The 24,477-nt window shown below is 43.2% G+C and overlaps 1 protein-coding gene across 2 annotated transcripts in view; it reads right to left on the bottom strand.

Moving 5' to 3' along the window:
* Positions 1-24,477, bottom strand: part of FLT3 (fms related receptor tyrosine kinase 3) — a 178,815-nt gene that overhangs the window by 145,632 nt on the left and 8,706 nt on the right. For both annotated transcript variants that reach the window (XM_073583146.1, XM_073583145.1), the window contains exon 2: positions 448-557. In XM_073583146.1, coding sequence (XP_073439247.1) covers positions 448-557 — 110 coding nt within the window. The remainder of the gene's footprint in view (positions 1-447; positions 558-24,477) is intronic.

The following is a 24,477-nucleotide window of genomic DNA, read 5'->3' on the forward strand; positions in this document are numbered from 1 at the left end:
ATATTGTCCAATCAGGTGCTGACAATATCAGACTGTGCAGAGACACACCCTGTTCACATGGGGTTACACCCACTTGTCCATTTAGTCATAATTGTTCAGGTGGAATAGCAGAGAAATGTGCAATACAGTGTTATGCGAAAAAGTGATCCAGATTTGTTACTTCATGGGAAACACATTTTTAAAACAGGTCCCTTTTAAATTATATACTGCGATGAAAGAGTGCATAATTTAAAGACATTTTTCTATTGGCCTAAGATGGTTGTGTAGGTTTGTGAAAGCTTTATTCTCCCAGTTATGGAATGCTAATAGGCGTAGTTTGGCCACGGCCTTCATGGAAAGCGTGAGCTAAACTAAAAAGGTTGCTCAGAAAGGTGTTGGGGAGTTTTATTTTGCCATACTGAACAACAATTCATTGCAACAAAAATACAGCAGAAAATGAACACAAACCTCTAATCCAGATCCAGATTTGTCTTTGTCTGCAACCCTTCTGATTAAATAGCAATCAAATGGCGTCCCGCTTTGTTTGGTGACCATTAATAAGGTTAAGAAGACAGCAACTGCAGAAAGTAAACAGTGAAAGATTCCATCAATTTCAGTGAACAACACTAAAGTCGCCATAACTCTGTCTGATCATTAAAACAGAGCAACAAAGCTCTTGCATGGACGAAGGGAACCTGTTAGGCCGGGGTCACACTTGCGAGAAACTCGCACGAGACTCGCGTCTCAATACCCGGCCGGCACTGCCGCCGGCACTTGAAAGGATCAATTCTCCTAAGTCGTCTATAGGGGCACAGGTCATAGGAAGCTGAGTAACATGATACCTTGATATCTGCACTGCAATCTGATTTCTTATTCCAAAGAAATCCACGTTTCATATATGTAAATGAGCTGTTAAGATCTATAGGCTGGACATAGATCTACATGAGAATCTGCCTCCAGAGATTACTTTACATGAAGGATAAGTTACCAGTGAGATGTGTAATAGTTATGAGTGTTACCAGTGTGATGTGTAATGGTTACCGGTGTGATGTGTAATGGCCACTCTCTGCTCTCCTGATCTCACTGCAGAGCTGTGTTTGCTTAGAACTCATAAATCAGCAGGTTCCTCTCAGCTTCCATCTCACAGGCAGATAGGGCTGTAATCTAATATATAAAGCTCAAAGTGTGTGTGTATGTGTATTTCCGGGATTGGCATCCGCACCGTCGCAGCTACAGCCACAAAATTTGACACAGTCACACGTCTGGACTCCGAGAGTGTCCTAGGCTATGTTGTGAGGCGAAATTTTAACCCCGCGCGTTCCAATTCACCAAAAAATTTTGCCCCTGTCTACATAATGGGGAAAAAGTGTGTGCGTATCAAGCCCCGCCCCTCATTATGATGTCACAATGGTTGCCATGGTGACGCTGATGTCATCATAGGTTGCAAGCCCTGCCGCTCATTATGATGTCATAATGGTTGACTATGGGATGGAGGATGTGTGATGGGTATATGGGCACTGGACTATGGGACGGAGGATATGTATGACGGGTATATGGGCACGGGACTATGGGATGGAGGATGTGTGATGGGTATATGGGAACTGGACTATGGGATGGAGGATATGTATGATGGGTATATGGGCACGGGACTATGGGATGGCGGATATGTATGATGGGTATATGGGCATGGGACTATGGGATGGAGGATGTGTGATGGGTATATGGGCACTCGACTATGGGATGGTGGATATGTATGATGGGTATATGGGCACGGGACTATGGGATGGAGGATATGTATGATGGGTATATGGGCATGGGACTATGAGATGAAGGATGTGTGATGGGTATATGGGCACTCGACTATGGGATGGCGAATATGTATGATGGGTATATGGGCATGGGACTATGGGATGGAGGATATGATGGGTATATGGGCACTCGACTATGGGATGAAGGATATGTATGATGGGTATATGGGCACGGGTCTATGGGATGGAGGATATGTATGATGGGTATATGGGCATGGGACTATGAGATGAAGGATGTGTGATGGGTGTATGGGCACTCGACTATGGGATGGCGAATATGTATGATGGGTATATGGGCATGGGACTATGGGATGGAGAATATGTATGATGGGTATATGGGCATGGGACTATGGGATGCAGGATGTGTGATGGGTATATGGGCACTCGACTATGGGATGAAGGATTGGTATGTTAGGTATATGGGCACGGGACTATGGGGTGGCAAATATGTATGATGGGTATATGGGCATGGGACTATGGGATGGAGGATGTGTGATGGGTATATGGGTATGGGACTATGGGATGGAGGATGTGTGATGGGTATATGGGCACGGGCCTATGGGATCGTGGATATGTATGATGGGTATATGGGCACGGGACTATAACCACAGTTAGTTACTATGCCCGGGCAGCGCCGGGCTCTTCAGCTAGTATTATTATAATACAGCAGAGCTGTGAGAGCTGCAGGTTCTTCTCAGCTTCCATCTCACAGGCAGACAGGGCTGTAATATTGTTATAATACAGCACAGCTGTGAGAGATGCGGCTGCTATCATGTTTGTTATGAGACAAAGTTAATTTCCCCTGTTCTGTGTTAGTTACATGTCTCACCCTGGTAACATTCCCTTTAATTTAAAAAGGAGGCAGAGCGTCAGAGATATCTTATGTCCGGCCCATTGTCCTATACAGCTCATTTATATATAAGAAAAGTGTGTATTTCTCTGCAATAAGGCATCAGATCGCAGATATCAAGGTATCATTTTATTCCGCTTCCTGCGACCTGCATGCCCCTATAAACTGCATAGGAGGATTGATCCTACTGCAAAGCCTGCTCCAGGGGAACTGTAAGGCTAATTTCACAATAGTGTTTTTTTGTGCAGCGCATCGTGCGCAATAGAAACGCATGCAAAAAACGCATCATGCGTTTTTGCGTGTGTTTGCATTTTTTATGCTCATTCGTTCTCTAGGGGTTAAAACCAGTGTCTACGCCAAAAACACATGCGCACGAAAAAGCATACGAACGCGTGCAAATGCAAGACCATGCGCACGCCATGTTAAACATAGGTACGTATGACGCATGGGCATGGACGCACACATTGTGCTGCGAAAAAAAGCGCTAATGTGAGACCAGCCTTAGGCAGCTGATTGCTGGGGTTCTGACGCTGGATTTTCAGCAAGTGACTGATGGCCGGGTCAGCCATATGGTAGATGCCTCAATTTTGCAACATGGGTTGTTATTTTTATTTTAATTTTTTTTTTTTTTATAAAACATCTCCTTTGTACCACAGTGCCAGAATTTTAACTTTCATTTTTGGAATATTCTGAATATTTTTGGTAAATGCATCGTAAATCAGGTGCAACCACCAATGTTGAGGGACTTCCGTCACCGATCTATTTTTAAAGCGTCTCCTTTAACAGTCACTGCGCCAAGCAGTCCTCCAGCAGTTCATCTTTCCTGTTCAGACGATGCTAGCTGTTTCCTGTGGAGCAGAAGAGTCGCTGCGTGGCTCTGGCAGGAAGGGACTGATGTCCAACAACATGCTGTCTATCCTAGACTCTGCTCTAAACATTATCTATGTCACATATAAAGCACACTTTAGAAATATATTCATTTATAATTTCTGATTTTTAGTTTTTTTTTCCCACAAATATGACAACTAGGTTACCAGATTAGTTTATCAGGGCAGAAGTCCAGATATATGTAGGTCACTACTCAGTAAGACTCAATCTATAATAGGTGACATGTATTAACTCTGAATTGTTATGAAGAGAGATCAGATGAATTGCAAAATAATTACAAAGTAGCTCCTTTGCCATGAAAATAAACGTAATCACAAAAATACAATTTCTTTTAAATTTCAACCCTAACACACAATGACCTGCTTACATCATTTCAGTGATCTTTTCCTTAGCTCAGGATAAAGTCTTAACAAGACAAGGCAGCTGATATCACTCTACATGCTGGTTGAATTATAAGAGCAGACTGGTTGCTTTAAAAGCGGCTCCTGCTTGAAATAATTGCCTTCTGTTGACCATGATTACCTCCAAGGAAACATGTGCAGTCACCATTGCTTTGCATCCAAAGAGTTTTACAGGCAAGGACATTGCTGCTTCAAAGAACTTGAAAGTAACACGTTCAATTGCTGTGAAGAAGACTTCAAAGCGCCCAAGAAACCAACCAAGTGCCAGGACGGTCTCTTAATGAGGATTTAGCAATGGAACACCAGTGCAAAGGAATGGCAGCAAGCAGGTGTCAAGAAGGGTAATAAAGAAGTCACTTTTCTCCAAAAAAGCATGAAGGGCAGAGTGACATTCTGCAGGAAGTACAGATATTGGACTGAAGCGGACTGGGGTCAAGTAGTTTTCTTTGATGCAGCCCCTTCGGTTTGTTTGGGACATATATCAAAAAGTGGGTGGACAAACAAAAACACAGAAATTATGATAATCTCCACACACTGATTAACCTAAGAATAGGTTGTCTTCAGTAACATTTGGCCCAGAAGCTGAAATGCAGCTGCCAGGGTGAAGGGCAGAAGTCTTGAAATACAAGGGAACAGAGTTATGCTCCTCTACATGGTGACTCAGCTGATCTCATAGGTTTTCTATGGGATTCAAGTCTGGAGAAAGTGCAGGCCGCTCCATTTAAGGTACCCAAGTCCTAAGCAGCCGTTCCCCAATGATACGACCTTGATGAACTGGAGGCACAATGACTGGAATAATGATGTTATTCAAGTAGTAGGGGCTGTTCACTGTACCATTAACACAGGGTAGGGCAGTTCTGTATTGACTAGACACCTGACCACACTAAAATAATATAAAAGGGTCATCTGCTGACACCAGTGACAAATACATGACGCTCTCTTTGCTGTCTCCAACATTGTTGGCGGCCATCGTTTCTGCTCAGTGTGAATCGACTTTTATCAGTAAACAGCACTGAGGCCCTCTGGTCCCTTGTCCAGCATAGATGCTTCCTGGCCCACGCAAGACGATGACGCAGGTGCCTGGTGATGTGGTCGGGTACCCTTGCAGGTCATCTATCATGCAGATCATGCTGATGTAAATGGTCTTCCATGACACTTGGGTGCCTCTCTCTTCCCCTAAATGTGCCTGGAGTTGTGTAGCATATAAAAAAAGATGGAGGGTGCACTACTGTAAATACTTTCCAAAATATGAGAAGATGGGGTGCAATACCTAGTCTATATATCAATTATACCAAAACGAAGAGCGAAAAGACTAGACTAATAATGGCATGCACAACCACATAATAGTAAAATACAAAAAACCTTTATTACACCTTGAACAATAATCATAAAAACATTTAAAATACATAACCCAAAACCAATACCCGACACCCCCAAAAGGCCATAGGCTATACAGTGGAAATTCACATTAGCAATGGGGAAAAAGTGTGTGTGTATTAAGCCCCGCCGCTCATTATGATGTCATAATGGTTGACTATAGGATGGAGGATGTGTGATGGGTATATGGGCATGGGCCTATGGGATGGTGGATATGTATGACGGGTATATGGGCACGGGACTATGGGATGGAGGATGTGTGATGGGTATATGGGCACGGGACTATGGGATGGAAGATGTGTGATGGGTATATGGGCATGGGACTATGGGATGGAGGATATGTATGATGGGTATATGGGCACGGGACTATGGGATGGAAGATATGTGATGAGTATATGGGCACGGGACTATGGGATGGAGGATGTGTGATGGGTATATGGGCACGGGACTATGGGATGGAAGATGTGTGATGGGTATATGGGCACTGGACTATGGGATGGTGGATATGCATGATGGGTATATGGGCACTGGACTATGGGATGGAGGATAGTTATATTTGTTATAGCTAACCACAGTTAGTTACTATGCCCGGGCAGCGCCGGGCTCTTCAGCTAGTCTAATATATAAAGCTCAAGTGTGTGTGTATGTCCGGGATTGGCATCCGCACTGTCGCAGCTACAGCCACAAAATTTGGCACAGTCACACATCTGGACCCCGAGAGTGTCCTAGGCTATGTTGTGAGGTGAAATTTTAACCCCGCGCGGTCCAATTCACCAAACAATTTTGCCCCTATCGACATAATGGGGAAAAAGTGTGTGTGTGTCAAGCCCCGCCCCTCATTATGATGTCATAATGGTTGCCATGGCGACGCTGATGTCATCATAGGTTGCAAGCCCCGCCGCTCATTATGATGTCATAATGGTTGACTATGGGAAGGAGGATGTGTGATGGGTATATGGGCACTGGACTATGGGATGGAGAATATGTATGACGGGTTTATGGGCATGGGACTATGGGATGGTGGATATGTATGATGGGTATATGGGCATGGGACTATGAGATGAAGGATGTGTGGTGGGTATATGGGCACTCGACTATGGGATGGCGAATATGTATGATGGGTATATGGGCATGGGACTATGGGATAGAGGATTTGTGATGGCTATATGGGCATGGGACTATGGGATGGAGGGTATGTATGATGGGTATATGGGCACGGGCCTATGGGATGGAGGATATGTATGATGGGTATATGGGCATGGGACTATGGGATGGAGGATTTGTGATGGCTATATGGGCATGGGACTATGGGATGGAGGATATGTATGATGGGTATATGGGCATGGGACTATGGGATAGAGGATTTGTGATGGCTATATGGGCATGGGACTATGGGATGGAGAATATGTATGATGGGTATATGGGCACTGGACAATGGGATGGAGGATATGTATGACGGGTTTATGGGCATGGGACTATGGGATGGTGGATATGTATGATGGGTATATGGGCATGGGACTATGAGATGAAGGATGTGTGATGGGTATATGGGCACTCGACTATGGGATGGAGGATATGTATGATGGGTATATGGGCATGGGACTATGGGATGGAGGATTTGTGATGGCTATATGGGCATGGGACTATGGGATGGAGGATATGTATGATGGGTATATGGGCATGGGACTATGGGATAGAGGATTTGTGATGGCTATATGGGCATGGGACTATGGGATGGAGGGTATGTATGATGGGTATATGGGCACGGGCCTATGGGATGGAGGATATGTATGGTGGGTATATGGGCATGGGCCTATGGGATGGTGGATATGTATGATGGGTATATGGGCACGGGCCTATGGGATGGTGGATATGTATGATGGGCATATGGGCACAGGACTATGGGATGGAGGATAATTATAATTTGTTATAACTAACCACAGTTAGTTACTATGCCCGGGCAGCACCGGGCTCTTCAGCTAGTATGAAATAAATATGCACTGATATAGATCTGTATTGCATACCAATTATGCTATTGCCACAATGGGAAAGCTAATACACTGTGGTATACAACAAACAATAATAAATTGATCCATATCAATTGGTTAGATTGTAACAATCAAGTGACAATACATATACATATATGCACAATTCCATAATTAGGCCCAAAAATCTCTTATCAATCACCCTGAGCCAAACCCAGCAGACATCTGCGGAATCTCATGACCTCAACCAAAACAGTAAATGATACAACCTGGTAATTGGTCCCTGGGTGATGCAACAGAAAAATGGTTGTTCCCCACCCCCTTCTTTCTATTGAGCCCTTGTATATACAGGGCTCCATTTATCAGCCTCTTTGAGCTGATAAATGGTGATCATGATCCACATCCCATAGGTTTCTATGCCTATGTAACCCTTTTTCTGTTGCCTAACTATGGGATTGTGCATATATGTAATGTCACTTGATTGTTACAATCTAACCAATTGATATGGATCAATTTATCGTTGTTCGTTGTATACCACAGTGTATTAGCTTTCCCCTTGTAGCTATAGCATAATTGGTATACACTACAGATCTATATCAGTGCATATTTATTTCTTATACACGTGTTAGCATTTATCCTTTTAGGGACCAGCTCATCTTTGATTGCTAATGTGAATATCCACTGCATAGCCTATGGCCTTTTGGGGGTGTCGGGTATTGGTTTTGGGTTAAGTATTTTCAATGTTTTTGTGATTATTGTTCAAGGTGTAATAAAGGTTTTTTGTGTTTTACTATTACGTGGTTGTGCATGCCATTATTAGTCTAGTCTTTTCTCTCTTCTTTTTAGAGTTGTGTAGCATTCGTCATCAAGTTCTGAAGGCCATTGTTAACAAAGAAGCGGTCATCAGTGTGGGATGGGGCCAAAGGACGTCCACTCCTCCGCCTTTCTGTGTCTCTTCCAGCCTCTCCGTATCTCTGTTGCTCAATGCTGAGGAATCTCTCTCAGGCAAAACTAACAGGCCAAGGAAATTCTTATCCTCTCTTGCTGACAACTTTATCTTCCAAAAGGTAAGGGAGAAAACAAGGGGAACTGCTACCTTGGATCTAATCCTTATAAACAGGGAGGAAATGGTTGAGGAGGTAAAAGTGGCTGGGACCCTAGGAGGTAGCGACCATGCTATTTTAGAATTTTGGATAACTAGAGGCGGAAGACCTATGAAGACTCAGACGTCAAGGTTAGATTTCAGAAAGGCAGATTTTAAGGGATTCAGAAAGAGAATTGGAGGGATCCAATGGCTGGATATCCTTAAAGACAAAAATGTCCAGGAAGGATGGGAAATCTTGAAAAATGAAATTCTCAAAGCACACTTGTTAACAATTCCGAAAAGAGGGAAGAATAGGAAGCATTTAAAGAAACCAGGATGGATGAACACAGAACTTAAGCACATGCTAAAAAGGAAGAAAAAAATGTTTATAAAATGGAAAGAGGGAGGCATATCTAAAGAAGAATATAATGCTGTCTGCAGAACCTGCAGGGCACAAATCAGATTATCTAAAGCTGAAAATGAATTGAGGCTTGCAAGAGATGTCAAAAGCAATAATAAAGGATTTTGGGGATATGTCAAAAGTAAAAGAAAAGTCAAAAATGCTATAGGGTTTTTACAGGATGAAAATGATGAAATGGTAAGACAGGATGTTGAGAAGGCTGAACTTTTAAATTCCTATTTTGCATCTGTTTTCTCTCAGAAAGGAAATGTAACATCAACTGTTATTCACTGTCCTATTAAGGGAATAGAAGAATCCAGGATATCTATAAACAGAAAGATAGTGAGGAAACACTTAGCTAACCTAAATGAATTCAAGTCTCCAGGTCCAGATGAATTACACCCCAGAGTATTGAAGGAGATAGCAGAAGAAATTTTTGAACCCCTCTCCATAATCTTTGAAAATTCTTGGAGAACAGGAGAAGTGCCAGAAGACTGGAGAAGAGCAAATGTTGTTCCTATCTTCAAAAAGGGGAAGAAGGTGGACCCAGGCAACTATAGGCCGGTGAGTCTGACTTCTATACCAGGAAAGATCTTTGAACAAATTATTAAACAACATGTATGTCAATACCTGGATAAGAATGAAGTGATTAAACAGAGTCAGCATGGGTTTGTAACTAATAAGTCATGTCAGACTAACCTAATTTCCTTCTATGACGGAATCACTGATTGGGTGGATCAAGGAAATGCTGTAGATATAGTATATCTTGACTTCAGCAAAGCATTTGACAAAGTCTCTCATACAATCCTTATTGAAAAAATGACTAAGTATGGAATGGACAAGGCAACTGTTAGGTGGATTCATAACTGGCTTAGTGATCGGACCCAAAGAGTGGTCGTAAATGGCTGCACATCCAGTTGGAAGAATGTCTCAAGTGGGGTACCACAGGGCTCTGTCCTGGGCCCTGTATTGTTCAACATCTTTATCAACGATTTAGATGAAGGAATTGAGGGTAAACTGATTAAATTTGCTGATGACACAAAGCTAGGAGGGATAGCTAATACTAGAGAAGAGAGAGAGAGGATTCAAAAAGATTTAAATAAACTGGAGAAGTGGGCAGCAACTAACAGAATGGTTTTTAACAGGGAGAAATGCAAAGTACTACATCTGGGCAATAAAAATGAAAAAAACATATATAGAATGGGAGGAATAGGGCTAAGTGACAGCACATGTGAAAAAGACTTGGGTATACTAATAGATCACAGACTGAATATGAGTCAACAGTGTGATGCAGCAGCAAAAAAGGCAAATGCAATTCTAGGATGTATTAACAGAAGCATACAGTCTAGATCACGTGAAGTCATTATTTGCCTCTACTCCTCTTTGGTCAGACCTCATCTGGAATATTGTGTCCAGTTTTGGGCACCACATTTTAAAAAAGACATCAACAAACTGGAGCAAGTTCAGAAAAGAGCGACCAGAATGGTGACCGGTCTGCAAACCCTGTCTTATGAGGAAAGGTTGCAGGATTTGGGAATGTTTAGTTTGCAAAAGAGAAGACTGAGAGGAGACTTAATAGCTGTCTACAAATATCTCAAGGGCTGTCACATTGTAGAAGGATCAACTTTATTCTCATTTGCACAAGGAAAGACTAGAAGCAATGGGATGAAACTGAATGGGAGGAGACACAGATTAGATATTAGAAAAAACTTTTTGACAGTTAGAGTGATCAATGAGTGGAACAGGCTGCCACGAGAAGTGGTGAGTTCTCCTTCAATGGAAGTCTTCAAACAGAGGCTGGACAGACATCTGACTGGGATGATTTAGCGAATCCTGCTTTGAGCAGGGGGTTGGACCAGATGGCCCAGGAGGTCCCTTCCAACTCTACGATTCTATGATTCTATGATTCTATGATGACTCTGTGACCCTCTAAGCTAAGTGGTCATTTCTGTCTGAGAACATCCTGCTTGAAGCCTCGCAATGGCCAGGTCTTGTTCATCAATTATAGTCTTGGTCTCATGATGTCAAAATGTGAACAGCATGATGAGGAGGATGGTTTAAATACCAATTCTAATTGAACCCCGAAATGTATTGGGTGATTCATGGATCCAACACCTGTTATAAATTTTGCCATTAAGCTCCATGATAGGGAACATAAAATTGTGCAAAAATTACTGAAACATTGAAGAGTTGGACTTTTGAATTAAAAAGTTTAGAGATGGTCACATTAAGTTCACCTGAGAAGCTTACAGGGCATTTTTGGTTCATCCTGAAATTTTGTACAAAAGCCATATATTCTTAACTTTTTATGAGTAGTTTAGGAAAAATCAAACGTGTGTCAATCTCAAAACCTTTGGCCACCATTATACGCTACTGGCATGGTTACTACAGTGGATAAATCCTCTAAATGACTAAATCTGATTAGTTTAAATAGAGACTTGTGGGTAACAGAGTCCATTCTCTTCACAAATCTGTTTTAATAAATGCTTGCATTCCTAAAAAAATATAATTAGTGTTGGAGCATCTTTTCTTACAGTGTTTGGGCTTCCTCTGTTATTCCTCCTTGAAATGTATAAATTGTCACCTGAGTGTTACTAGTTAGGGGGTGTCCCTGCATATTGTGCCCCTCAGTGCTGACAATATCAGAATATGATCGTCGGGGATCGTCCAGGCATCTATTGACAGATTACGGGAATTTTAGACCATCTTTTGGGGGTGAAGCATTAATACATGACACTAATGTTTTCTCAGTATAATGAGTGATACTGTCAAATCACAGGCACAGCTAGAGGAACGTGAAGATCTGAAGATGCTACGTAACATTGAAAAATTTGATGGGTAATGACCTAAATATATCTGAACAACAACTGCCAACAGCAATGTCATCTGGTAACTAGTGATGAGCGAACGTGCTCCAATAAGGTGTTATCCGACATGCTCGTGTGCCAACCGCGTGTCTTTCGCATGCTCGGAAAATATGTTCCAGTCCCAGCAGTTGCATGTCTCGAGGCTGTTCAACAACTTCAACACACAGGGATTGCCTGGTAACACCCGGTTTTAATTCATTCATAAATTAACAGTAGGAATAAACAGCATAACACAGAGATTATATCGAAGATGCTCCAGAATACACGTCTTCACTAACACAGATGTTAGGAGAGGTGACAGATTCTATTCAATCAATGTATTCGGCATAAAGGCGGAAGTTCGGGAGCTGAGAATTTTATACCGTCTGGAAGTGATGTGGCGATGGGTACGACGTGCCCTTTTGTCTGCAATAACTGTGGTCATCAAAAAATAGTACATAGGAAGGTGAGTTATTTTACATCTGAAGGAAAAGAGAACAAAAACACTTGAGTATAACCAGCGAAGAAGAACTGAAAAAGAAAATGAACTTCCTTAAGGTTGAAGTGCCAGACTGAACACCAAGACGGGAAGGAAATAAGGAGTCCTGTTCTAGTCTAAGCGTAAATCACTTTACAAAAACAACAAAATGCCATTTTAACAAAAACACACAGAAATAATTGTGACTACCTTTAGACCTCGTGTGGCTTTTCAGAAGTCCTGATTTATATAAATATATATATATATACACTTGATGCATATAAACTTTATATATATATATATGAAAAATCTTTATGTGAGAGTAAAAATGTACAAACTGAATATGAAAAAAAGTGTTACAATTGCTCCCTTCTACAGATGGAAAGGATTGTATATCTATCGAAATTCTGCAGATAGAGAAGGTTGCTGCGTAAAGGGATCTACTCACCTTACTTCAAGGATGGTACACTGTCTATCAGGGGCAGACATGTCAATGATGCAACCTGTGCCAAGAGGTAAGGGGGCCCATTTTGACCTTCAAAGCAGGTGGAACTGTGCATTATGATGAGCTATAGGTCCTTATGCCGGTTTTGCACAACCCTTTTAATGCTTTAATAGAGTCCCGCTGTTTCATTGGTATCTACAGTATTTCAAAACAAAAGTGACCGAAAGAGTAGCCAATGACATTAACGGGGGGGGGGGGGGTTTGATTTATATGAGGTTGCTCATCCCCACTCAGTGGCCGAGTGTGGCCTGAAAACAGCAAATGAAAAAGTATCGCAAAAAGTTGGGTAGAAGTTTAACAACTTTTCAAAGTGTTTTATACCAATAAATTAGCATGAACACTTTGATGCATGGATTTATTATGGTTTCCTTATGTATCTATAAATAAATGTCCTCCTCGCTCTTTATTGAATGCACCATATTGTAAGTGATCCGGAATAAATCCTTTGGAGAACACAGGGGGTAACCTCCTGCCCATCAGTTTTTAAGGGAGCTAATGTTACCTATATTTTATTTTACTACTAACAGCGCAGAGGGGAGAGGCTCCTGCTGCAGCTAATTTTCTTAAAGACACAAAAAAAGAGATTACGGGAGAAAATCATTTTCTTTTTTTTTCTTTAGCAATTTTTTGTGTTCTTTCTGTTTTTAGTCTTCCTTTACCCTGTGGGTAGCCTTACATAGGCATAAACTGCAACATGGATCAAACTAACTTTCACTGCTGTCTGTGTATACTGTTACATGTAGGGTAGAAAATACACAGGTGGCTTATAAACCAAGCATAAAGCTGTTTGCGGTTAATGACAAAGATGTCTATTAATAAATGCATTATTAAAAGTAGCGCTCTGTGGTGCACACCTAACGTGACACGGCAGGATCTCGCATGCTCTTGTCGGCCCCTTCCCCATGGGCATTGTCACTCTTTTCTATATGGAAGAATAACCAGTCATCGTCATTTCTCAAGTTTTTTATTTTTTGCAGCAATTTACTATTTTTTAGTGGGTTTAGTATTTGTGTCCCATACTTTATATTTTTTTTGCTCCATTTTTTTAACTTGTTTTTCTTTTTTATTTGTTTTTGACAACTGTTTTTGGACGCATTCACAAAACAAAACTTTTTCAAATATTGCTTTTTTTTAGTTGAGCATCTCATTCCACTCCCTGCCTGGAGAAAAGTTTCCGGCAGTATTTTTCTTATTTTGGCACATTTGAAGACTAATGTAAAATATTTTTGTGCTAAAAAATTCCAAAAACTAAAGACAACAATGAAGAGCATTTTTGCATTTGCACCAAATTTTTGAATTACCTGAGCCATATTGATGAATTTGGGGCAAAAAAAAAAACATCAGCGAAAAACATAAGACAAAAAAGGAAAAGCAAAAAGCACAAAAATTGCAAATGATAATATATAGGGATATAAAGTTAACTCCAAAGTAAGACGGTGAGTCTTTTTTCATAGCAAAAATAAGCGAAAATAAGAAGCATCTTTAGGCTGGTTTCACATTAGCGCTTTCTAAGCGCACGCACGGCCGGGGGTAGCTCCGCCCCTGAGCCGGCTCTCTGCCCGGCGTGCCCGCCCCTTGCTTGTAGCGACGCCTCCTAGCGCACAGCGGCGCCTGCGATCGGCGCACCCTATCTTTAGCATAGGGTGCGCAGATCGTGCGCAGGCCGTGCGCTAGTTGCGCTTTGACCTGCGCTGCACACTTTTGACGGTGCGCCGAGCACGCCGAAATCCGAAAAGTTTGATTTTGGCGCGCACGGCGCACGGTCAAAAGTGCGCAGCGCAGGTCAAAGCGCAACTAGCGCACGGCCTGCGCACGATCTGCGCACCCTATGCTAAAGATAGGGTGCGCCGATAGCAGGCGCCCCTGTGCGCTAGGAGGCGGCGCTACAAGCAAGGGGCGGGCACGCTGGGCAGAGAGCCGGCTCGGGGGCGGAGCTACCCCCGGCCGTGCGTGCGCTTAAAAAGCGCTAATGTGAAACCAGCCTAATATAATATTTGCATGAAGCTGAAGAGTGGGCCCACCAAGTGAATGTTACTGGTGAGCCCTTGCTACCCCAGTCCTACATTGGCTGCTACATCCAAAAACACAGACGTAGCTCAAGTTTATAGTGCACTGCCCAGTTCATCCTCTAGATGGCAGTCAGTTCACGCAAACTAAATAGAATATTTATCAGTTCTCCTGATTGTAATTCTGGTCATCAGTCAATGGGAATTATTACTGTATTTGCCATAATTATCACCAGCCAGTAATACCTGCACTCCAACTTCCTACAATTAATCCAGAAAGGGAACAATAAAAAAAGAAAGGAAATAAGTGAACTTTGGGTAAATGATTTGGTCCTCGAGGGGAACCCCCCTTCTATTATATCATACATGGGACCCCCGGTTTTATTATATCATACATGGGACCCCCCTTCTATTATATCATACATGGGACCCCCATCTATTATATCATACATGGGACCACTCTTCTATTATATCATACATGGAACCCCCATCTATTATATCATACATGGAACCCCCCTTCTATTATATTATATCATACATGGGACCCCCATCTATTATGTCATACATGGGACCCCCCTTCTATTATATCATACATGGGACCCCCATCTAATATATCATACATGGGACCCTCCTTCTATTATATCATACATGGGACCCCCATCTATTATGTCATACATGGGACCCCCCTTCTATTATATCATACATGGGACCCCCATCTATTATATCATACATGGGACCCCCCTTCTATTATATCATACATGGGACCCCCATCTATTATATCATACATGGGACCCCCCTTCTATTAAATCATACATGGGACCCCCTTCTATTATATCATACATGGGACCCCCCTTCTATTATATCATACATGGGACCCCCATCTATTATGTCATACATGGGACCCCCTTCTATTATATCATATATGGGGCCCCCATCTATTATATCATACATGGGACCCCCCTTCTATTATATCATACATGGGACCCCCCTTCTATTATATCATACATGGGACCCCCATCTATTATGTCATACAAAAGGGGCCCCCTTCTATTATATCATACATGGGACCCCCATCTATTATATCATACATGGGACCCCCATCTATTATATCATACAAAAGGGGCCCACTTTCTATTATATCATACATGGGACCCCCATCTATTATATCATACATGGGACCCCCCCTTGTATTAAATCATACATGGGACCCCCCTTCTATTATATCATACATGGGACCCCCATCTATTATGTCATACATGGGACCCCCTTCTATTATATCATATATGGGACCCCCATCTATTATATCATACATGGGACCCCCCTTCTATTATATCATACATGGGACCCCCATCTATTATATCATACATGGGACCCGCCTTCTATTAAATCATACATGGGACCCCCATCTATTATATCATACATGGGACCCCCCTTCTATTAAATCATACATGGGACCCCCCTTCTATTATATCATACATGGGACCCCCCTTCTATTATATTATATCATACATGAGACCCCCCTTCTATTATATCATACATGGGACCCCCCTTCTATTATATCATACATGGGACCCCAATTATATCATACATGGGACCCCCCTTCTATTATATCATACATGGGACCCCCTTCTATTATATCATACATGGGAGCCCCCTTCTATTTTGTCATACATGGCCCCCTTCTATTATATCATACATGGGACCCCCCCTTCTATTATATTACATCATACATGGGACCCCCCTTCTATTATATCATACATGGGACCCCCCCTTCTATTATATCATACATGAGACCCCCTTCTATTATATCATACATGGGACCCCCCTTCTATTATATTATATCATACATGAGACCCCCTCTTCTATTATATCATACACAGGACCCCTCTTCTATTATATCATACACGGGACCCCCGTTCTATAAATATTATACATGGGACCCCCCCTTCTATTATATCATACATGGGACCCCCACTTATATTATACATGAGACACCTCTTCTATTATATCATACACGGGACCCCCCTTCTATTATATCATACACGGGACCCCCTTTCTATTATATCATACATGGGACCCCCCTTCTATTATATCATGCATGGGACCCCCCTTCTATAATATCATACATGAGACCCCTCTTCTATTATATCATAAACGGGACCCCCCTTCAATTATATCATACATGGGACCCACTTGTATTATATCATACATGGTACCCCCCTTCTCATATCATACATGGGACCCCCGTTCTATTATATCATACATGGACCCCCCTTCTATTATATCATACATGGGACCCACTTGCATTATATCATACATGGGACCCCCCTTTCTATTATATCATACATGGGACCCCCGTTCTATTATATCATACATGGGGCACCCACTTCTATTATATCATACATGGGACCCCCTTCTATTATATCATACATGGGACCCCCCTTCTATTATATCACACATGGGACCCCTCTTCTATTATATCATACATGGGACCCCCCCTTCTATTATATCATACATGGGACCCCCATCTATTATATCATACATGGGACCCCCCTTCTATTATATCATACATGGGACCCCTCTTCTATTATATCATACATGGGACCCCCCTTCTATTATATTATATCATACATGGGACCCCCATCTATTATATCATACATGAGACTCCCTTCTATTATATCATACATGGGACCCCCATCTATTATATCATACAAAAGGGGCCCCCCTTCTATTATATCATACATGGGACCCCCATCTATTATATCATACATGGGACCCCCATCTATTATATCATACATGGGACCCCCCCTTGTATTAAATCATACATGGGACCCCCCTTCTATTATATCATACATGGGACCCCCCTTCTATTATATTATATCATACACGGGACCCCCCTTCTATTATATCATACATGGGACCCCCTTCTATTATATCATACATGGGACCCCCCTTCTATTATATCATACATGGGACCCCCCTTCTATTATATCATACATGGGACCCCCCCTTCTATTATATCATACTTGGGACCCCCTTCTATTATATCATACATGGGAGCCCCCTTCTATTTTGTCATACATGCCCCCCTTCTATTATATCATACATGGGACCCCCCCTTCTATTATATTATATCATACATGGGACCCCCACTTCTATTATATCATACATGAGACCCCTCTTCTATTATATCATACACGGAACCCTCTTCTATTATATCATACACGGGACCCCCCTTCTATAAATATCATACATGGGACCCCCCCTTCTATTATATCATACATGGGACCCCCAGTTATATTATACATGAGACCCCTCTTCTATTATATCATACACGGGACCCCCCTTCTATTATATCATACACGGGACCCCCCATTCTATTATATCATACATGGTACCCCCCCTTCTATTATATCATGCATGGGACCCCCCTTCTATTATATCATACATGAGACCCCTCTTCTATTATATTATAAACGGGACCCCCCCTTCTATTATATCACACATGGCCCCCCCTTCTATTATATCATGCATGGGACCCCCCTTCTATTATATCATACATGGGACCCACTTATATTATATCATACATGGGACCCCACTTTCTATTATATCATACATGGGACCCCCGTTCTATTATATCATACATGGGACACCCACTTCTATTACATCATACATGGGACCCCCCTTCTATTATATCACACATGGGACCCCTCTTCTATTATATCATACATGGGACCCCCCTTCTATTATATCACACATGGGACCCCTCTTCTATTATATCATACATGGGACCCCCCCTTCTATTATATCATACATGGGACCCCCATATATTATATCATACATGGGACCCCCCTTCTATTATATTATACATGGGACCCCTCTTCTATTATATCATACATGGGACCCCTCTTCTATTATATTATATCATACATGGGACCCCCATCTATTATATCATACATGGGACTCCCTTCTATTATATCATACATGGGACCCCCATCTGTTATATCATACATGGGACCCCCCTTCTATAATATCATACATGGGACCCGCATCTATTATATCATACATGGGACCCCTGTCTATCATATCATACATGGGAACCCCCTTCTATTAAATCATACATGGGACCCCCCTTCTATTATATCATACATGGGACCCCCCCTTCTATTATATTATATCATACATGGGACCCCCCTTCTATTATATCATACATGAGACTCCCTTCTATTATATCATACATGGGACCCCCTTCTATTATATCATACATAGGACCCCAATTATATCATACATGGGACCCCCCTTCTATTATATTATACATGGGACCCCCCTTCTATTATATCATACATGGGACCCCCTTCTATTATATCATACATGGGACCCCCCCTTCTATTATATCATACATGGGACTCCCTTCTATTATATCATACATGGGACCCCCATCTATTATATCATACATGGGACCCCCTTCTATTATATCATACATGGGACCCCCATCTATTATATCATACATGAGACCCCCCCTTCTATTAAATCATACATGGGACCCCCCTTCTGCTACAGATGGATGATGAATGGCTGCTACAGATGGATGAAGAATGGCTGCTACAGATGGATGATGACTGGCTGCTACAGATGGATGATGAATGGCTGCTACAGATGGATGGAGAATGGCTGCTACAGATGGATGATGACTGGCTGCTACAGATGGATGATGACTGGCTGTTATAGATGGATGATGAATGGCTACTAAAGATGGGTGATGACTTGCTGTTACAGATGGATGAGGAATGGCTGCTACAGATGGATGATGACTAGCTGCTAAAGATAGATGATGACTGGCTGCTACAAATGGGTGGTCAACGGCCGCTACAGATGGATGATGAATGGCTGCTACAGATGGATGATGAATGGCTGCTACAGATGGATGAGGAATGGCTGCTACAGATGGATGATGACTGGCTGCTAAAGATAGATGATGACTGGCTGTTACAGATGGGTGGTCAACGGCCGCTACAGATGGATGATGAATGGCTGCTACAGATGGATGATGAATGGCTGCTACAGATGGATGAGGAATGGCTGCTACAGATGGATGATGACTGGCTGCTACAGATGGATGATGACTGGCTGTTACAGATGGTTGATGACTGGCTGTTATAGATGGATGATGAATGGCTGCTACAAATGGATGAGGAATGGCTGCTACAGATGGGTGGTCAATGGCCTTACAGATGGATCATGACTTGCTGCTAAAGATGGGTGATGACTGGCTGTTACAGATGGATGAGGAATGGCTGCTACAGATGGATGATGACTAGCTGCTAAAGATAGATGATGACTGGCTGCTACAAATGGGTGGTCAACGGCCGCTACAGATGGATGATGAATGGCTGCTACAGATGGATGATGAATGGCTGCTACAGATGGATGAGGAATGGCTGCTACAGATGGATGATGACTGGCTGCTAAAGATAGATGATGACTGGCTGCTACAAATGGGTGGTCAACGGCCGCTACAGATGGATGATGAATGGCTGTTACAGATGGATGATGAATGGCTGCTACAGATGGATGATGAATGGCTGCTACAGATGGATGATGACTGGCTGCTACAGATGGATGATGACTGGCTGTTACAGATGGTTGATGACTGGCTGTTATAGATGGATGATGAATGGCTGCTACAAATGGATGAGGAATGGCTGCTACAGATGGGTGGTCAATGGCCTTACAGATGGATCATGACTTGCTGCTAAAGATGGGTGATGACTGGCTGTTACAGATGGATGAGGAATGGCTGCTACAGATGGATGATGACTGGCTGCTACAGATGGATGATGACTGGCTGCTAAAGATGGATGATGACTGGCTGCTACAAATGGGTGGTCAATGGCCGCTACAGATGGATGATTAATGGCTGTTACAGATGGATGATGAATGGCTGCTACAGATGGATGAGGAATGGCTGCTACAGATGGATGATGACTGGGTGCTCCAGATGGATGATGACTGGCCACTACAGATGGATGATGACTGGCTGCTACAGATGGGTGATTACTGGCTGCTACAGATGGATGATGACTGGCTGCTACAGATGGATGAGGACTGGCTGCTACAGATGTATGAGGACTGGCTGCTACAGATGGATGAGGACTGGCTGCTACAGATGGATGAGGACTGGCTGCTACAGATGGATGATGAATGGCTGCTACAGTTGGATGATGAATGGCTGCTACAGATGGATGATGAATGGCTGCTACAGATGGATGATGACTGGCTGCTAAAGATGGATGATACCTGGCGGCTACAAATGGGTGGTCAATGGCCGCTACAGATGGATGATGAATGGCTGTTACAGATGGATGATGAATGGCTGCTACAGATGGATGATGACTGGCTGCTAAAGATGGATGATGATTGGCTGTTACAGATGTATGAGGAATGGCTGCTACAGATGGATGATGACTGGTTGCTAAAGATGGATGATGACTGGCTGTAACAGATGGATGATGAATGGGTGTTACAGATGGATGATGAATGGCTGCTACAGATGGATGAGGAATGGCTGCTACAGATGGATGATGACTGGCTGCTAAAGATAGATGATGACTGGCTGCTACAAATGGGTGGTCAACGGCCGCTACAGATGGATGATGAATGGCTGTTACAGATGGATGATGAATGGCTGCTACAGATGGATGATGACTGGCTGCTACAGATGGATGATGACTGGCTGCTAAAGATGGATGATGACTGGCTGCTACAGATGGATGATTAATGGCTGTTACAGATGGATGATGAATGGCTGCTACAGATGGATGAGGAATGGCTGCTACAGATGGATGATGACTGGGTGCTACAGATGGATGATGACTGGCCACTACAGATGGATGATGACTGGCTGCTACAGATGGGTGATTACTGGCTGCTACAGATGGATGATGACTGGCTGCTACAGATGGATGAGGACTGGCTGCTACAGATGTATGAGGACTGGCTGCTACAGATGGATGAGGACTGGCTGCTACAGATGGATGATGAATGGCTGCTACAGTTGGATGATGAATGGCTGCTACAGATGGATGATGAATGGCTGCTACAGATGGATGATGACTGGCTGCTAAAGATGGATGATACCTGGCGGCTACAAATGGGTGGTCAATGGCCGCTACAGATGGATGATGAATGGCTGTTACAGATGGATGATGAATGGCTGCTACAGATGGATGATGACTGGCTGCTAAAGATGGATGATGATTGGCTGTTACAGATGTATGAGGAATGGCTGCTACAGATGGATGATGACTGGTTGCTAAAGATGGATGATGACTGGCTGTAACAGATGGATGATGAATGGGTGTTACAGATGGATGATGAATGGCTGCTACAGATGGATGAGGAATGGCTGCTACAGATGGATGAGGACTGGTTGCTACAGATGGATGAGGAATGGCTGCTACAGATGGATGAGGACTGGCTGCTACAGATGGATGATGAATGGCTGCTACAGATGGATGAGGACTGGCTGCTACAGATGGATGATGAATGGCTGCTACAGATGGATGATGACTGGCTGCTACAGATGGATGATGACTGGCTGCTACAGATGGATGTGGACTGGCTGTTACAGATGGATGATGAATGGCTGCTACAGATGATGAGAAATGGCTGCTACAGATGGATGATGACTGGCTGCTACAGATGGATGATGACTGGCTGTTACAGATGGATGATGAATGGCTGCTACAGATGATGAGAAATGGCTGCTACAGATGGATGATGACTGGCCGCTACAGATGGATGATGACTGGCCGCTACAGATGGATGATGAATGGCTGCTACAGATGGATGATGACTGGCCGCTACAGATGGATGATGAATGGCTGCTACAGATGGATGATGACTGGCTGCTACAGATGGATGAGGACTGGCTGCTACAGATGGATGATGAATGGCCACTACAGAAGGATGATGACTGGCTGCTACAGATGGATGAGGAATGGCTGTTACATATGGATGATGAATGGCTTCTACAGATGGATGATGAATGACTGCTACAGATGGAAGAATGGCTGCTGCAGATGGATGATGAATGGCTGCTACAGATGCATGACTGGCTTCTACAGATGGATAATGACTGTGTGCAACAGATGGATGAGGACTGGCCACTACAGATGGATGATGAATGGCTGCTACAGATGGATGATGACTGGCTACTACAGATGGATGAGGACTGGCTGCTACAGATGGATGATGACTGGCTGCTAAAGATGGATGATGGTTGGCTGTTACAGATGGATGATGAATGGCTGCTACAGATGGATGATGAATGGCTGATACAGATGGATGAGGAATGGCTGCTACAGATGGATGATGAATGGCCGCTACAGAAGGATGATGACTGGCTGCTACAGATGGATGAGGAATGGCTGCTACAGATGGATGATGAATGGCTTCTACAGATGGATGATTACTGGCTGTTACAGATGGATGACTGCCTGCTACAGATGGATGATCACTGACTGTTAAGATGGATGATGGCTGGCTGCTAAAGATAGATGATGACTGGCTGTTAAAGATGGATGATGACTGGCTGCTAAAGATGGATGATGACTGGCTGTTACAGGTGGATGATGAATGGCTGCTACAGATGGTTGATGAATGGCTGCTACCGATGGATGATGACTGGCTGCTACAGATGGATGATGAATGGCTGCTACAGATGGATGAGCAATGGCCGCTACAGATGGATGATGAATTGCCGCTACAGATGGATGATGAATGGCTGCTACATATGGATGATGAATGGCTGCTACAATGGATGATGAATGGCTGCTACAGATGGATGAGGAATGGCTGCTACAGATGGATGAGGAATGGCTGCTACAGATGGATGAGGAATGGCTGCTACAGATGGATGATGACTGGCTGCTAAAGATGGATGATGACTGGCCGCTACAGATGGATGATGAATGGCTGCTACAGATGGATGATGAATGGCTGCTACAGATGGATGATGACTGGCTGCTACAGATGGATGATGAATGGTTGCTACAGATGGATGATGACTGGCTGCTACAGATGGATGATGACTAGCTGCTACAGATGGATGATGAATGGCTGCTACAGATGGATGATGAATGGCTGCTACAATGGATGATGAATGGCTGCTACAGATGGATGAGGAATGGCTGCTACAGATGGATGATGACTGGCTGCTACAGATGGATGATGAATGGCTGCTACAGATGGATGAGGAATGGCTGCTACAGATGGATGATGACTGGCTGCTATAGATGGATGATGACTGGCTGCTACAGATGATGAGGAATGGCTGCTACAGATGGATGATGACTGGCTGTTACAGATGGATGAGGAATGGCTGCTACAGATGAATGATGACTGGCTGCTACAGATGGATGATGACTGGCTGCTAAAGATGGATGATGACTGTCCGCTACAGATGGATGATGAATGGCTGCTACAGATGGATGAGGAATGGCTGCTACAGATGGATGATGACTGGCTGCTACAGATGGATGATGACTGGCTGCTATAGATGGATGATGACTGGCCGCTACAGATGGATGATGAATGGCTGCTACAGATGGATGAGGAATGGCTGCTACAGATGGATGAGGAATGGCTGCTACAGATGGATGAGGAATGGCTGCTACAGATGGATGATGACTGGCTGCTAAAGATGGATGATGACTGGCCGCTACAGATGGATGATGAATGGCTGCTACAGATGGATGATGAATGGCTGCTACAGATGGATGATGACTGGCTGCTACAGATGGATGATGAATGGTTGCTACAGATGGATGATGACTGGCTGCTACAGATGGAAGATGACTAGCTGCTACA

Source organism: Dendrobates tinctorius, unplaced genomic scaffold, assembly GCF_039654945.1.
Source record: "Dendrobates tinctorius isolate UK_male_01 unplaced genomic scaffold, ASM3965494v1 ptg000075l, whole genome shotgun sequence".
NCBI lineage: Eukaryota > Metazoa > Chordata > Amphibia > Anura > Dendrobatidae > Dendrobates > Dendrobates tinctorius.